The 17917-nt window shown below is 38.2% G+C and overlaps 1 protein-coding gene across 3 annotated transcripts in view; it reads left to right on the top strand.

The window, feature by feature from the left end:
• Nucleotides 1-7696, top strand: part of LOC136245648 (uncharacterized) — an 88202-nt gene extending 80506 nt beyond the window's left edge. For all 3 annotated transcript variants that reach the window (XM_066037147.1, XM_066037145.1, XM_066037144.1), the window contains one exon: nucleotides 6616-7696. In XM_066037147.1, the coding sequence (XP_065893219.1) occupies nucleotides 6616-7578 (963 nt within the window). In that variant the 3' untranslated portion in view covers nucleotides 7579-7696. The remainder of the gene's footprint in view (nucleotides 1-6615) is intronic.
• Nucleotides 7697-17917: the final 10221 nt, after the last annotated feature.

Below are 17917 nucleotides of genomic sequence, written 5' to 3'. Positions count from 1 at the left end.
ACAGAGAATTTATTTGGAGTGACCTAATCACACTGGATCTTCGTACAATGTAGTGGCATGCTAGTTTAATTTTTACTTTGTCAGTCAGTCAGATGATCCGTCACAAGCTTACAAATTCTGCTAACAGGAAAGGTATAGAATTGGGATTTCGTGCCATACATGGCGTTTGAATTTCGCCGGCTGAAGTGAGTGAGCTCGTCATACTAAGCCAGTGTGCAAGGACTGCAGCACAGACTATGGCTGACGTAAGTAGCTGTGACACATTGTATTTGTACTAAAATATTCACAATATAGTTCTACTGGATTGTGGGCGAATTGTTGGAGTACAGTTGTGGCACGTGCGATGATGCTCGACGAAAATATTTCCATTGATAAGTGATAACTGGTAGCAATCAGTAATGAAGTAGTTACGTAGCTAGTTACATAAGCTGTAATAATACAACACCGTATGTTGGCTAGCCCATCATTGGGTCATTAACCTTTTGTGCAATGTCGAATGTTTTGTGGGTGGTACCTGCCCCCCCACCACCGTCTGGCTAGCTACGCCCCTGAGTTCAACAGCTACAGCGTTTTGTTTGAGGCCATGCGTAAAAGCCGATATATCGGTGTATGCGTTTTCAGTGCATTGTTACTAAAAATTACGTGCGGGTTTAAGGGTTAATCAATAATTCTACAGGAGAAATTCCAGTGGTGCCTTGGGGTGTAATTCTGTAATTAAATAGAAATCATGATATCCTGGTTTGAATAGATCCAGAGTCCATACGTTTAAATGGCAGCTTTAAAAGTCTGGATGGCACATTCAGCAAGACCATTAGTAACTGGATGGTATGGTGATAATGTTCTGTGGCAGATACCACTGTTCTGCCAAAATTTCTTCATCTCAACACTAATGAAAACGGAAGCATTGTCTGTCACTACAGAAGTAGGAAACCATGAGTAGCAAACAGAATTTGAAGTTTAATCATGGTCACTTCTGAGATTGCTGAAGATACTGGAAATACGTCTAGCCATTTGGAGTGTGCATCTATGACAACTAGGAGCAATTTGTTTTCCAGAGGATCTGCATAATCAAGATGTAATTGTGACCATGGTTTGTCCAGTCATTACCATGGTTGTAGGGGAGCTGAAGGAGAAGCAGGCCTACTAACTTGACATGCATGGCACATAAGATTTCACTTTTTGCTCAATGTCCTTATCAATGTTAGGCCACCACATCAAAGTGCATGCTCTATTCTTCATTCGAGATGTACCTGGATGAGCTTCATGTAGTTCCTCCAACAGTGGCTTCCTCCCTGGGGGTGGAATAACCAATCAGCTTCCCCACAACAAGCATTGATCAGTCGTGGACAATTCATCTCTTTTGACAAAGTAAGGTTGTAGCTCAGCTGGGACACTTGTAGGCCAACCAAACTGAACATAACAGTAGACCTTTGAGAACAATGGGTCTCTGCATGGCCACAAATGAATCTGGGAAACCGTAATTGGTGTAGAGTCTATTTTTTCTAACATCAAAACTACTTCAGCTGGAACTGGTGTGCTCTCAGGACAGTCATGTAGAGGTAAATAGCTTAATGCATCAGCATTACAGTGAGTTTACCTGGATGGTGCTTGACACTATACGTGTACATAGACAATGTCAATACCCATCTTTGAATGCATTGTGAGACCATAGTTGAAATTGACTTGTTGGGATTGGACAATGTTTGTAAAGGTTTGTGATCTGTATACATGGTAAACTGTCTACTGTATAAGTAGGAATGGAACTTTTTAACCTGAAACACTAAAGAGAGTCCTTCTCGCTCTATCTGTGAGTAATTCTGTTCTGGTTTGGATAGCATGTGGGAGGCATATGCAATTGGCTTCTCTTCACCTTTGGGAAAATAGTGAGACAAAACTGCCCCTAATCCATACTGGGATGCATCACATGCCATTGTCAATTCTAAGGTTGGACTGTAGTGAACTAAGACAGATGAGGAGGTTAACATCTCTTTTGATTGCTGAAATACCTTTTCTTGTGTATTAGTCCATAACCAAGCTTTGTTCTTTTGAAGCAGGGAATAAAGGGGTGCCAGTAGTGTTGAAAGGTTAGGTAAAAATTTACCATAATACATTAGGATGCCAAGGTATGCTTTCAATTCTGACACATTTCTGGTGTACGGGCTTCCTTAATGGCTCTAACTTTAGCTTTTGTTGGGTGAATACCATGAGCATCAATTTGATAACCAAGATATTGCACTTATGTCATCATAAAAGTACATTTATCTTTCTTAATCGCCAGTTTTAAGCAATCTAGACAGAACTTCAACTAGGGTACTTCAATGTTCTTCAGGAGTTTTGCCTGCCACCAAGATGTCATCGAGGTAGATCAACACATTGGGAATATCTTGAAGCAAATTCACAATTGTTTGCTGGAAAATGCTGGGGGCCAAAGAAGCCCCAAAATGCAAGTGATTGTAAGCAAACAGACCCTTGTGGGTGCTGATCACCATTAACTTCTTAGATTCATCATCTAATGGCAACTGTTGATACGCCTAGCTCTTATCTAGAGAATTGAAATATTTTCCGCCAGACCCAGATGTTCTCAATTTTTGGAATTGGAAACTGATCCAACTGGACAGTTTGATTGATAGTTAAACGGTAGTCACCACATAAGTGGATGCTTTATTTGTCACGTTTCGTTACTGTCCCACAGGTGCAATCCATTCAGAAACTGGGATTGGTTCTATATTGCCTGCTGTTTGTAAGTTTTTAATTCCTGTTCCACTTTATCTCGCATTGCATAAGGCAAAGATCTGACTTTGTAAAATTTGGGTGGTGCTTGTGGATCTACAGCTAGTTTGATGTTGGGGCCTGTAAAGGTGCCTGCCTAGCTCATAACTACAAATGTCTTGGAACTAAATATGTGAAAGTCAGTTTTGCCCTAATAAGGTAGGCCCTGGTGTATCAACAATGACCAATGGCAGCTGGCATTGTTAGCTTTGATATTCAACATTACATTTGATTATGCCAACTGTCTTCAAAACATCCCCTGAGTAAGTGGTAAGCTTAGTATTGGTAGGTTTCAGGGTAGGGCCATTTCCTTGTGGCCACAGCTGTTCATAAGTGACCACTGACATAACCGGAACAGTTGCCCATGTCAATTTGCATGCCAACTGAATGACCATTAATTGTCATAGTAACAGTGACAATTAATGGTTACTCAGTTGGCATGGTCAAATTCGTTGGTGTTGTTGCAGGTATAAACAGTAAACATTTGATTGTACTCACTTGGTTGCTCTTGTTCATCTATGTATATCATGATCAACAAAATGAGTAAGTTTAGCTTGTTGTTTTTCTGAAGTATGAGCTGATTTCATTGGTAGCTTACTTTGACAGATCTTGGCTATGTGTTCTTCTTTCCGTTATTACAAACAGCTTCTTTATAATACAGTAGCATTCAGTAGCCTTGTGATTGGATTTCCCACAGTGATAACAAGGTTTAATTTACTGGTACCTGTTGATTCAGAAGATCGTGATCGCTGTGGATTGAAAATCGAATTAACTGATTGTGGTGTGCCGTTACCATCTCGTATGACCTTAGCGTTCTTTATGGCTGTCTCATGAGCTAGAGCCATCTCTGTAGCTTTTTTAAAGGTTAAACCATGACTCAGATGATAGCCATCATTGCAGTGCGGCATCATTAATTCCCACCACAAGCCTGTCGCGAAGCATATTGTTCAGCAAAGCACCAAAATTACAATGTTCTGCTATGCCATGTAGCTCTGCTAAGTAAGTTGCCACTTTTTCATCAGACTTTTGTGCTCTTCAATGAAAATGAAACATCTGCATGATTTCTGAAGGTTGTGCATTGTAGTGGTCCTTTAAAACTCCCACGATCTGAGTAAATGATTTCTTGGATGGCTTGCTTGGGGATATGAGGGGGATATGAGGCTTCGAAGTAGTCTGCAAACATTTAAATCCATAATGCTGATCAATACTGCTCGTTTCTTATCAGCTGCCATGATTCCATTGGTGAGGAAGTAGTATTCCAAATGCTCAGCATAATGTGTCCACACTTCACCATTTGTTAGGTTGAAGGCGTCTATTTTTCTAACTGAAGTAGCCTTCCCCGTCACCAAATGTAGTAATGTTAGGTTATATAGAATGACTCTACACTTAGTTGAATAGCACACACTCATCATTCATAAACAACTTAATTTGCAAACTACATACAATTACAATAGTGCATGTGTACAACCATTATTACATTATGACAGAAAGTGAAAAATAATTGACTGAGCTGGGGCACAAACCTGGGCCTTCATACTCATAGTCCATACTCATTATCACTGTTGCAGCTACCCACCTCCTTTAGTTTCTACCTTACAAACGTCCAGCTGAAGTGACTTCTATACCATAATTTGCTCTTTTTTTCGTTGTAAAATAATTTTCATATGCAAAACTGGTACAAAAACTTCTTACATGAAATTTATAACACAAGATGAAATTACTGTAATAGAGCAGTCATTCACGTAAATCATATTTTAAACGGTACAGTAGTACCATTTAAGTAGGGATCATGGTGAAAATTTTGTGTTCCACCAAAAATTCTGCAAAATCATCCTAGAGACATTTTACACAACAAAATTCACCTTTACAGAATAGTACTGGTCCATATACAGCATTAAACATATTAGAATACTAACAAGTGGCCGGATACAAATTTTTGTAAAAACAAATTGCTAAAAATTGAATTTTAAGCTCACTGCCTGACTTCCTGATCACATTCGCAATACTAGAGGCCAAATGAAACAGCGCAAGGCCACCATTTTACACCACAATAACAAACTCACCAGTGGGATGTACCTTTTGGGGTTGCGACAAGTGTAGGCCCTCTGCACCTTGTCTTTTCTTTTACCTTCAATCAGGCTGCTTGTCTCTTCTTCATCCAATGAAACCATGTGCCATGCAGAGCTGTTACAAGGTAAATAAAGTATAATTACTATAAAGTATATAACTATTTGTGCAATCTGCAAAAGATAAATTTAGCCTACTATGTTTTTTCTGCAATTCCATTATTCAGTATTCCGTGTTTTACAAACTCCCTTTTTTCTGGGTGGTGTGGAGGCTCGAATGATGGTTTCTGGCCTTGTGGAGAGCCTGGCTTGGCAAGAATCAGTGGTTTACTGGCCTGATAATGTTGGCAAGACTTTTTTTCTGTTGATTTTGTTACATATCAGCCACTAAGAAGCCAGCACAGCCCTGTAATCTCATGTCTGCATGGATTTGGTCTATATACCTCCATTTGAAGTCATATCTCTTGCCCAATCCACCATCTCCCACTTTCCACCCCTTTGTGGGCACTCGTGATACTACTTTGCTCATCCAACTGCTCAGATTTTCTGTCTTATTTAGGGTGATGTTAATTTGATTTTGCATGATGTGTGGTTTTGTATAATCTGGTCACATATTGTGAAGAAGAAAAAAGAAGAAAAAAGGTGATTTTTGAAGGCTTGTAATTACCCTGGAAATGCTTGGAGAAATTATACTGACACTTGTTATGTGGACTACTAAAGGTGGAAGGCATTTCCATAACAAAAGTCATCTTTTTGTGAAGGAAAAATGGAGTTATGTGATACATGAAAATTGCTTTTTTGTTCTTCCTATCAATAAGATACCAATGTGTCATGCTGGCTTCTTGAGCCACACAACACACCACTGTGTGTCTTGATTTTGCACCAGTACTAAATAGTAGAAGGCTTGCATTTCCCACCAAAATGCCAATTAAATCCATCATGAAGGATAAATAATACATATTAGTACTTATAGTTGCTTTCTTAAGACATTTGTGGAGTAAGTAGTTGATGTAAAAAGGGTGGGACTGACCAGAGTATAGAATCTCTGGCAGCAGGGGGTCTAAGGTTGTTCCCCACAGAAACTGTAGCCATTTTATTCTCACAATGTCTCTAAGTTTACCAGGATTTTAATTTAAAGGTACAGTTTGAAACATTTCAACTAATACACCAACTTTTAAAGTCAAGTGTATCTATTTGCAGCCAACAAAAATCTATTTAGTGTTACTAACATGTATTAATTTAGTATTACTAACTGCAAAGCATACAGCATTTCTAAGCAGTACAAAATAGCCTGTAGACACGTGGAACACTTGGTACAGTTGCAGTATAAATTTAACTCTGAAAGAAAGAGGTCAGTGGTTCAATTTCCACTGTAGGCAAAAGGAATTTTTTTGTTTGTTTGTTTTAGTACTACTTTTAGGAACACATTTTTATGAAGCACTTTGTTTGACTGCAGTATTTGTGCATTCTATTAGAATATATCAATTTTCCATGGTTTTAAGCACCACTCTAAGAAGGATAATTTCAGTGAGATGTCTAAGCCCCCCTTCCCCTAGCAAACTGAGGAGGGCTTCAGTTCACAGCTTCCACCCCCTCCTTTCCACAGCCTGTGTTTTAAGAAATCTTTCTTGGCATGTGACTCAATATTGTGAGTCTCGATAAACTAACAGTAACACAACCATAGACATGTCTCAGTTTATAGTAATTCCAACTATGACAGTAGTTAATATTTGTAGATTATTTTAATAGAATCCATACTTATATATAGTTTCCTCCTTAGGATCCTCCTTTAGTGGTAGATTTAAAGACTAAAAAGCGTCATTTTAAGTGGGATAAGTGTGCTGATCTACCAAAGAGAATGTACTCTGCCTCTGTTGCAGTGGATGGCAACAATGTTTATGCCATCTCTGGTACTGCTCCTGAGGACGAAACAAGAGGAAAGGTGTACTGTTACGACACAACTACTGACCAGTGGAATCTACTTTCTTTACCTGGTCATCTTGATGGCATCCTATGTATGTTGGGTACCAACTTGTCTGTACTTGGAGGTGTTGAGCCAGTCACTTACAAAACACTACAGAAAGTGACAACCTATAACAGAGATACTAATAACTGGTCAGAAATATATCCAAATATGATCCATGGAAGATTTAAACCAGGTGTAGTAGTTCAAGGTGATCATGTGATAGTTATGGGTGGAAAGGGCGGGTCACATGAGGTTGATGATAGCATTGAGGTGATGAACTGGCGACTGAGATCACCTTGGAGAAAAGTGCCTATAAAACTCCCGGTTCCAATGTGGGCCATCAAACCCACAATCTCAGAAGAACACCTACTCATAGTGGGATTCCAGGCTGTGCGTTCTGTTTGTAAGAAGGAGTCATACCAATTGCCGGTAGCAACCATTTTGTCAGGTAGAGGAACTGGTCAATGGAAGAAGCTGTTAAATGCTTTACACTTTAATGCTGCCATTGTACCATATTCCAGCCCTCCTGTGATCCTTGGTGGCAGTGATATTAAAGGCAAACCCACATCAGATATCCGCCTATATGACCCCTCAAGGAATTTATGGGTACACGTGGGCTCACTCAGCAGCGCTAGGTGTTATGTTGGAGTTGCTACTATCAACAGTACAACTATAATGGTGTTTGGAGGAACCAGGTTTGGAGGCGGGGTTGAATCTTGCATGGCAGCTTCTTTTACCAAAGTGGAGATAGGACACGTTGTACGCAAGTATTTTTAGTATAGCTATACTGTGCTGAACTACATGTATGCTGTTTTATTATTGAGTTGCTATATAATATACAAATGTTGTGTTCATTTAATTGACTATCTAATTATTGTTTTAAAATATTTTTTATGACTCCTTATTCACACAGCTTGCATCCAGATGAGGAAACTGACACAAGGAGAAAAAAAGGGAAGGTTGGAAAATTAAGAAAGTGTATTCATGTATATTGGCAGTAATATAGAATTAGCTATCTCATCCGATCGATTCTTTGATTTGTGCACACTAAATGTTGGTCTGGCAGGTTACTCAGTGAACACTAGGTGGGGCTGGTATTGTTTATCACTTGGCTGTAGTATAGTTAATTTATTTAGCATTCTGTTAGTAGTATTTGACTATGAGTATTCTAACACAGGCCAGTACAGTAGAGTTGCTAGTTATTACATACAGTGCAACAAGACATAGCTAACCTTTCAAAAATTTTTAACTATATAGCTTGCCAATGCATGTATACATTTTTCTCTACAAGAATATATATTTGTCCTGAAACAATTATTCAGTTATGTTCACTATTCATTCAGGGGAGTTAGTAAAACGCGGAATACAGAATTGCAAAATAACAAAATGTAACAAAATGTTTGGTCTGGGTGCATAAACGGTCCAGCTGTACTGCATATGTTCGACATAAATGGTCCGGCCGGACCAGCTATGACAACAAAAATTGTCCTACCCGAGCAAAACTGGTCCGGGTTATAAATGTCTTCGAATCACTTTTCATCAACTAAAACAAACTTGTATGCTAATTTATAGTTTGTCCCCATGCACCTCACTTTCTGCCTGTTCACAGTTATGGCAACCATAAGGATATTATGTACTTTGAGCGTATTCAGCATCGAGTGACAAAATACATTTTGAACAACTATGATACCAATTATAAATCCAGGCTACTTGAACTCTAACTCCTACCTCTAATCAGTGGCGGATCTAGATGGGTTTCTGGGGTTTTTACAGAAATCCCCTTTTAAATTTAGCTCAATGGAAGTTTAGATGCATAAACATTGTTGTACTGACAATTTGTCATATCAAACAACTATATACCACTGTATTTCAGTAACATGCATGCATCTGCACTTAACTGACACCATTTATAGCTATTAAACCCTCAGCAACACTTCACTTTTCATCTCCCACTGCATTAAAAATGATCAAGATACTCTAATAGAGCAGTCAAGTAACTACTCTAATAGAGCAACCGAAGCATAAAAGCTACAGCTTATAGTCACCATCTTTGCCCTATAGTTAGCTATAGTATTTGCAGTTAAAGCATTAGATTTATATTGTAATTCCTAATTAAAAGTAGCCTAAAATCTGATCTCAGAGCTTCAAAATTTTCTCAGTAGAGAATGTCACCAGATGCCTTATTAAGCTATACCAACTTTCAGAAACCCCCTTTTAAAAATCCTAGATCCGCCACTGCTAATGTATATCTTGGAACATTTTAACCTTCTTCACATCTTCAATTTTCATGCATGTTTGTGCAAAATTAATGGTGTCACATCATAACTTATACATCTATATCTGCAAGACATAATAAACCATATCTATATACTTATTGCTGATTGCATTTTATCCACTCAACTACATATTTTGGGTGACTTAATGTGAGGCTACTTCAGCAGTTTATTTGAGTAGCTGCTAGCTATATTACTGAATATTTACCAGACTACTGTACAGTGGCTATTGGTAAACACCTTGAACAGGCTCTGCTTTTTGTGTACACCCTCCAGTGCCTAGTAAAGTAGATAACAACAATGACTGTTCTATTAGAGTATCTCGATCTTGGTTTTATTATAACAGTGCAAAGTCTCCTAAGTCTTTTTGGGTCTCATGACACTCTACTTCAGTAGTAGAAATAAGATATCAAATGTTGGAAGTAGATTTGAAGGGAACATACAAGTTGAGCATTAGATTAAAAAGGGAAGACTGATAATAAATGGAGTCAACTCTAAATGCAAATAAATGCAGTTTGGGTCTCAGTAATACAGGCACCAGCCAAAATATCAAAGTTATTTTTACAAAATAACATGCTTTATTGAAACTGTTCATTCTCCTTGATCATTGACTATATGCGAGTTATTAATCAATTGATTATCTAATCTATAGAGTGTCAGTCAATTTTTATATGCCGGTAGGTGTGGATTCAGATTTGTGGAAATGAGGTCAAAATGAACAGAGGCACTATATTGTCTGGTTTGGTAAGGTGAGACCAAACGAAGGTCACAGCCAGATGCACTAACTATGCATTTATCGCCAATGAAGTAGGGATGCGGCGATTATACCGACATAATTTCAGGCATAATAGGTATGTGTGGGAATCAGGAATTATGCTAGCATTTTGAGGTGATAATAAAGCTTTAACAGTAGGAAAATCCACAGATTGCACAATTCCGTTAAAAAAGATCGAGATACTCTAATAGAGCAGTCAGAAACTCTAATAGAACAGTCACTGAATATTATATACTCTAATAAAGTAGTCACATCCGACTCACATTGAAATACTCTAATACAGCAACCAGCTAAAGAATTCAAGACTATTTGAAGCTTAAACATCAATGAAAATGGTCTGATACAGCAATAAACTGGTATTAGCCAGTTATGGTGGCATAATTTTGGGAATAATGGGCAATTCTCAAAAGCATAATAGGTGATTTTTTGAGCACTGCTCAAAAGCATAATGCTCACTTTTTAAAGCATAATAGCCTCATGCCTACAATGAAGCCAGTGCATAAAAATCCTTACATAGCTCACTACACGCTGCTCTAATACTGTGACTGCTTAATTGCATCTGCTCAAAACAGTTTTGGAAGTAGGTTGGGTTACCCAAATCTGACCCGCTTTTATGTGTGAATGTACGTGTCTGACCCAGATTGGATTTTGTGTGCGCATCGAATTAGCGAATTAGTTTGCTCATAGTTAGCCCATGCAGCTTCTTTCGTGATCCACGCCTATTTATTGGGGGTTATGTGCTATTGTCTATAACCATACATGAATCCATGGCCATTTAATATCAGCAGTAAAATTGCAGTCTGTATAGGAATCCATCCTCATTGCTGTGTACATAGAGCCACACCCACAAATCAGTTGATTTTTGTGTGAGTCATTTTAATTCTTCAGGCTATAGACTTGTTCAGGAGTCACACTTAAAGGGAATGTGCAGATACAGTTTGTAGGCATATATGTAGCCACAATAATTATTTATCAATAGGGTGCTTTGAAGTCTATAGGTACAATGCACAAAACCACACCCATACATAAGGAATGTGTTCCGTTGTCTACAAACTCAACAAACTATATTACCTGTCTAGCTAATGTATATAGCTAATAAGGCATAACTTTGGGCACACGCCTCTATTTTAATCAATCTGATCACAACTCAGCAGGGGGTAGAGATGTGCAAACTGAACATGGAAGACATGAATAACGCACAATGGTAGCACCATATCATCTGGTCAGATCCACAAGCTTGTTATAGTTCCTTAATTCATAATTTACAAAATAGTTAGCATTATTTTGCACCATGTTATCAGCCAACACCTGGGGTATAGCACAGAATTATCAATGGTGAACACACACACACACACAGAGCTATGCACCCATACACCTAATATATACATGCAAAGTGCTTGTACGTAGCCACAACTACTACTAAGTTTGACTTTCATCAAGCACTATGGCTTGTCTGTGATCGTTGCAGGATATATCAATTGACAAAAAGTTGTGTACAGTTCACACAATTGAATAATTGTCTCAAAAATGACATCATTATAAAGTGTATAACCTAAATAGAAGTTAAAACCATCAGGGGCAGTGGAGAAGGGGGGCCACAGCCCCTGTGAAAAATAATAAAAGAAGAGCTTAACCCCCCTAAAATTATCTGTAGCTGTGATGGAGAGTTTAACAGCATCATTCGAGATACTCTAATAGAGCAGTCAAGATCGAGATACTCTAATAGAACAGTCAAGATCAAGATATTCTAATAGAGCAGTCACAGTATTCTTTGAGAAGCAGTGTAGCAAGTTACGTATGGAGTTATGAATAACAAGATATAGTCTAGTTGTTGGTAGAGGGCAAGTATTTCCAGCAGGTAATGACCATTTTTTTGGTCTTCAACTTACAACTAGACCATGGCATCACCAAGCTAGACCCCCAGCCCCCCTAAATATAGGTGTCTCAGCCGCCTCTGAAAACCACCACTATTAACAATCCTTTGCCATCATCCAACTCCCATACCAACAGTCTGACTTTTGTCAAACGCAATAGCTTGACTTCGATTGGATCGAGTATACAGGAAATAAAGATAAAGACAATAAAATTGCTAATAGTAGTCCACAGTATGTTAAATAAAAATGACATGAATCACGCAAACGTATTGGATATCATTTATAATTTGTTTAACTGCAGATGGACATTGTTTATAATTGGCGTAACTACAGAAGCCAAAACCACTATATACTATTAACAATCTACCGCCATCATCCAATACCAACAGTCTGACTTTCATCAAACACAATAGCTTGACTTCGATCGGACCAGGAATACAGGAATCTAAGATGAAGACAATAAAATTGTTAAGAGTAGTAGTCCACAATATTTTAAATAAAACCAACATGAATTGTGCAAACGTATTAAATAATTGGCTTAAATGCAGATGGATATCATTTATAATTGGCATAACTACAGAAGCCAAAACCACCAATATTAACAATCTACTGCCACGTGCCAACACCAACAGTCTAACACAATAGCTTGACTTCGATCGGACCGGGAATACAGGAATCTAAAATGAAGACAATAAAATTGCTAAGAGTAGTAGTCCACAATATGTTAAATAAAAACCAACACAAATTGTGCAAACGTATTTATAATTGGCTTAAATGCAGATGGATATTGTTTATAATTGGCATAACTACAGAAGCCAAAACCATCACTATTAGCAATCTACTGCCACTATCCAACACCAACAGTCTGACTTTCATCAAACACAATAGCTTGACTTCGATTGGACGGGGAATACAGGAATCTAAGATGAAGACAATAAAATTGCTAAGAGTAGTAGTCCACAATATGTTAAATAAAAACCAACACGAATTGTGCAAATGTATTTATAATTGGCTTAATTGCAAATGGATATCGTTAATAATTGGCGTAACTACAGAAGCCAAAACCACCACTATTGACAATCTACTGCCATCATCCAACACCAACAGTCTGACTCTCATCAAACACAATAGCTTGACTTCGATCGGACCGGGAATACAGAAATCTAAGATGAAGACAATAAAATTGCTAAAAGTAGTAGTCCACAATAATTAATGTTAAATAAAAACCAACATGAATCATGCAAATGTATTCTTAATTGCAAATGGATATTGTTTATAATTGGCGTAAATACAGAAGCCAAAACCACTACTATTAACAATCTATTGCCATCATCCAACACCAACAGTCTGACTTTCATGAAACACAATGGCTTGACTTCAATCGGACCGGGAATACAGGAATCTAAGATAAAGACAATAAAATTGCTAAGAGTAGTAGTCTACAATATGCTAAATAAAACTGACATGAATTGTGCAAACGTATTGGTTATCATGGCTTAACTGCAGATGGATATCGTTTATAATGTTTAACTACAGAAGAAAAAACCACCACCATTAACAATTTATTGCCAACATTCAACTCCCACACCACAGTCTGACTTTCATCAAACACAATGGCTTGACTTCAATCAGACTGGGAATACAGGAATCAAAATGCAGACAAAAAATGTTAAAGGTGATAATCCACAATACATTTCATAACTGGAATCAGGAATCAAAATTATAACAGAATAAGCAGATTGAGTAACAAATTCTAAGAGCACTATAAATATTATTTAACTATACTGTACTTTGGCATATGCAGAGTGGAAGCCTGCATAATTACCATGACAATTGTATATCCATGACATACACATACAACATAGACATCAAGACACACGGTAGTGTGTCGTGCGGCCCAAGTAGCCGGCGCGCCACACCGTGAGTATATTTACAGGAAGAAAGTAAACGCGATTTTCACACCTTTGTAGCTCCATGATTCCTTATCCTATTAAAACTAAAGTTGCTACAGAAATGCCGGCGAGGTAGGGGAGTCTACATACCAAATTTGAAGAAAATCATTCCAGCCATTTCCGAGATACGAGTGGCCAAAGTTTGGGGTTTTTTTCTTCGTTTTTTTCTTCTACTTCTATTTATTATTATTTATTTATTTATTGCTTTATGGTGTAAACACACCAAAGGTCTGTTGGTAACATGTACCAACAGCCGCGAAAGTACATTACATTACATTACTTATTTACCTACTTACTTACTTACTTATATACACACATACATACAGATTCTACAAGTAGTTCAGGTTTGAGGTGGGTGGACGTGACTGGTGGCATCTTGAGCAAGGACAGAGATAGTGCAATGAGCAATTGTTGTTATCTTCAAAGTTAGTTATAAAATGATCCCAGAGAAAAGTTTTTAGTTTTGATTTTAGCAGAGGAAACGTTAGATCCAAGTTAAGGATAGGCATGGCATTCCAGAGAGTTGGTAATCTATGGAAATAAGAATGTCTAGATACGTTATTTAAATGATGAGGGATGATCAATTTGTTGCTGGTGCAGGATCTAGTATTAGCTGAGCTGAAGTTGATATGATCATGAATATTGAACTATTTAGATTGTACCTTGATTGATTTGATTGCAAATAATATATCTTGTAACTCGAACAGGTACATCAGAGGAAGGATCCTTAGTTTTACTAGACGGGTTTTGTAACTACTGGTGTAATCATTTAATAGATACTTAGTGGCACGGCGCTGGATTTGCTCGAGAGTTAAAATGTCTTTCATCAGGTGTGGACGCCATAGTTGGGTGCAATAGAGCAGCTGAGATCGAACCATTGAAATATATAATGTGACCAATGTAGAAGTAGAATGGGTAGAAGCAATAGTACGACGTATTAGTCCCAATACCTTGTATGCACGAGCAGAGATTGATTTGTAGTGTTTGTCCCAACTTAGATTCTCAGATAATATGAGCCCTAAGTCCTTGTGTGAGTCATTATGTGGTATAGTAATATCCGAAATGGTGTAAGTGGTTTCAAACTTGCATTTAAATGATAAATGTACGAATTTTTTTAGATTAAAATTCAGATCTGTCTCTCTGGACCAAGTAAATAAAGCGATGATATCTTCTTGCAGAGCGACGTAGTCAGATGTAGTACAGATGTGCATGAAATACTTGGTATCATCGGCAAATTTTAGGAGTTGGCTTTGGTGTATATATGATGTGCTTCTTCTTCTTCTTCTACTTCATCTTCTTCTTTTCGCACACTTTGCAAAATCCGCAATAAAACACGAATGCGTGCTTGGATCGGGCTGAAATTTGGCACACTTAAAGGGCTCATTAAGGCGAATCTCAGTACCAAGTTTGGTAGGAATCCGATGAACATTCACTGAGTTATGACCGATTATGTGCGTAAAATAAGGTCGAAGGTCTGTCACGCCCACAGGGTAAACCGCTTGAAGGAATGAGCTGAAAATTGCTATGTAGATGGAGTAACTATCGTAGGAGTGCCTTTTTGTGGTTTGAAAGGAATCCAGTTAAAGGCCATCGAGATATGACACAAAACCCAACCTATGTCACAATTACGCGATCGACTTTTATGAATAAAAAAACTATTAGTTTTCACGCCTACCAGGCAAACCGCTTAGAACAGTGAGCTGAAAATCGGTGTGTAACTGGAATAATTATCATAGAAAGTCCTTGCAGTAGTACAGAAGAATCGGATTACAAACCACTGAGTTATGATTCCAAAGCCAACTACGTGTAGCATATGCGAGATCGAGATACTCCAATAGAACAGTCACCCTAATAAAGCATTCAGCTACGTTTATAACTTACTCCATTATAGAATTTCTTTGACATTGCAAGTTATTCTGTAGGGAGTTCAGCTACAAACAGTTAATCTTATAGACAATTCAGCTACAAGCAAGTCGTCCTGTAGAGAGTTCAGCTACAAATATGTTGCTGTAGAGATTCAGAACATTATAAGTCACACTGAAGAGAATTCAACTATAAACAAGTCACCTTGTAGAGAGTTCAGCTACAACAAGTCACTCTGTAGAGAATTCAGCTACAAACAAGTCACTGCGTAAAGGGTTCAGCTACAAAAAAAGCTACCTAGTAGAGAGTTCATCTAGATCAGCTACAAACAAGTTACTTTATGCAATGTTCAGCTACAAGTAAGTCACTCTGTAGAGAGTTCAGCTACAAACAAGTCACTCTGTAGTACAAACAAGTCACCGTGGAGAGAGAGTTCAGCAACCAATCAAAAAACCACCATGTAAAAGAGTTCAGCTATACAAACAAGATATAACTCTATAGAGAGATCAGGTAGAAACTTAACAGATCACACTGTAGAGAGTTCAGCTAGAAACAAGTCATCCAGACTGAGTAGAGAGATCAACTAGAAAACATCACCTTGTAGAGAGTTCAAATCACCCTGCAGATAGTTCAGCTACAAACAAATCACCCTATAGAGAGATCAGCTAGAAGAAGTCACCTTGTAAAGAGTTTAGCTACAAAGAAACTACCATGTAGAGAATTCAGCTATGAACAGATCATCCTGTCGAGAGTTCAGCTAGAAACAAGTCATCTTGTAGAGAGATCAACTAGAAGAAGTTACCTTGCAGAGAGTTCAGCTACAAAGAAACAACCATGTAGAAAGTTCAACTGCAAACAAATCAAACTGTACAGAGTTCAGCTACAAACAAATCACCCTGTAGAGAGATCAGCTAGAAACAAGTCACCCTGTAGAGAAATCAACTAGAAGAAGTTACCTTGTAGAGAGTTCAGCTGCAAACAAACCATCATGTAGAGACTTCAGCTGCAAACAAATCACCCTGTAGAGAGTTCAGCTACGAAAGGATCACCCTGTAGAGAGTTCAGCTAGAAACAAGTCATCCTGTAGAGAGATCAACTAGAAGAAGCTACCTTGTAGAGAGTTCAGCTACAAAGAAACCACCATGTAGAGAGTTCAACTGCAAACAAATCGAATTGTAGAGAGTTTAGCTACCAACAAATCACCATGTAAAGAGTTCAGCTAGAAACAAGTTATCCTGTAAAGAGATAAGCTAGAAGAGGTTACCTTGTAGAGTGTTCAGTTATGAACAAACCATCATGTAGAAAGTTCAGCTGCAAACGAATCACCCTGCAGAGAGTTCAGCTACGAGAAGATCACCCTATAGAGAGTTCAGCTAGAAGAAGTCACCTTGTAGAGAATTCAGCTGCAAAGAAACCACCATGTAGATAGTTCAGCTGTAAACAAAACATCCTGTAGAGAGTTCAGCTACGAACAGATCACCCGGTAGAGTTCAGCTAGAAACAAGTCACCCTGCAGAGAGATCAGCTAGAAACAAGTCATCCTGTAGAAAGACCAGCTATAACAAGTCACTTTGTATGTAGAAAGTTCAGCTACAAAAAAAAATCACCCTGTAGAGAGGTCAGCTACAAACAAATCTCCCTGTATAGAGATCAGCTAGAAGAAGTTACCTTGTAGAGAGTTCAGCTACAAAGAAACCATCATGTAGAGAGTTCAGCTGCAAACAAATCACCTGTAGAGAGTTCAGCTACAAACAAATCACCCTCTAGAAAGATCAGCTAAAAGAAGTCACCCTGTAGAGAGTTCAGTTACAAAGAAACCATCATGTAGAGAGTTCAGCTGCAAACAAATCACCTGTAGAGAGTTCAGCTACAAACAAATCACCCTCTAGAAAGATCGGCTAAAAGAAGTCACCCTGTAGAGAGTTCAGTTACAAAGAAACCACCATGTAGAGAGTTCAGCTACAAACTAGTGACCTTGTAGAGACATCAGTTACCTTGTAGAGAGTTCAGCTACAAAGAAATCATCATGTAGAGAGTTCAGCTGCAAACAAATCACCTGTAGAGAGTTCAGCTACAAACAAATCTCCCTGTAGAGAGATCAGCTAGAAGAAGTTTCGTTCAGCTACAAACAAATCACCCTGTAGAAAGATCAGCTAGAAGATGTTACCTTGTGGAGAGTTCAGCTACAAAGAAACCATCATGTAGAGAGTTCAGCTTCAAACAAATCACCTGTAGAGAGTTCAGCTACAAACAAATCTCTCTGTAGAGAGATCAACTAGAAGAAATTACCTTGTAGAGAGTTCAGCTACAAAGAAACCATCATGTAGAGAGTTCAGCTGCAAACAAATCACCTGTAGAGAGTTCAGCTACAAACAAATC

The sequence above is a fragment of the Dysidea avara genome, chromosome 15, assembly GCF_963678975.1.
Source record: "Dysidea avara chromosome 15, odDysAvar1.4, whole genome shotgun sequence".
NCBI lineage: Eukaryota > Metazoa > Porifera > Demospongiae > Dictyoceratida > Dysideidae > Dysidea > Dysidea avara.
The sequence above is the reverse complement of the archived record's forward strand: the minus strand, read 5'-3'. Positions and strand labels throughout refer to the sequence as shown.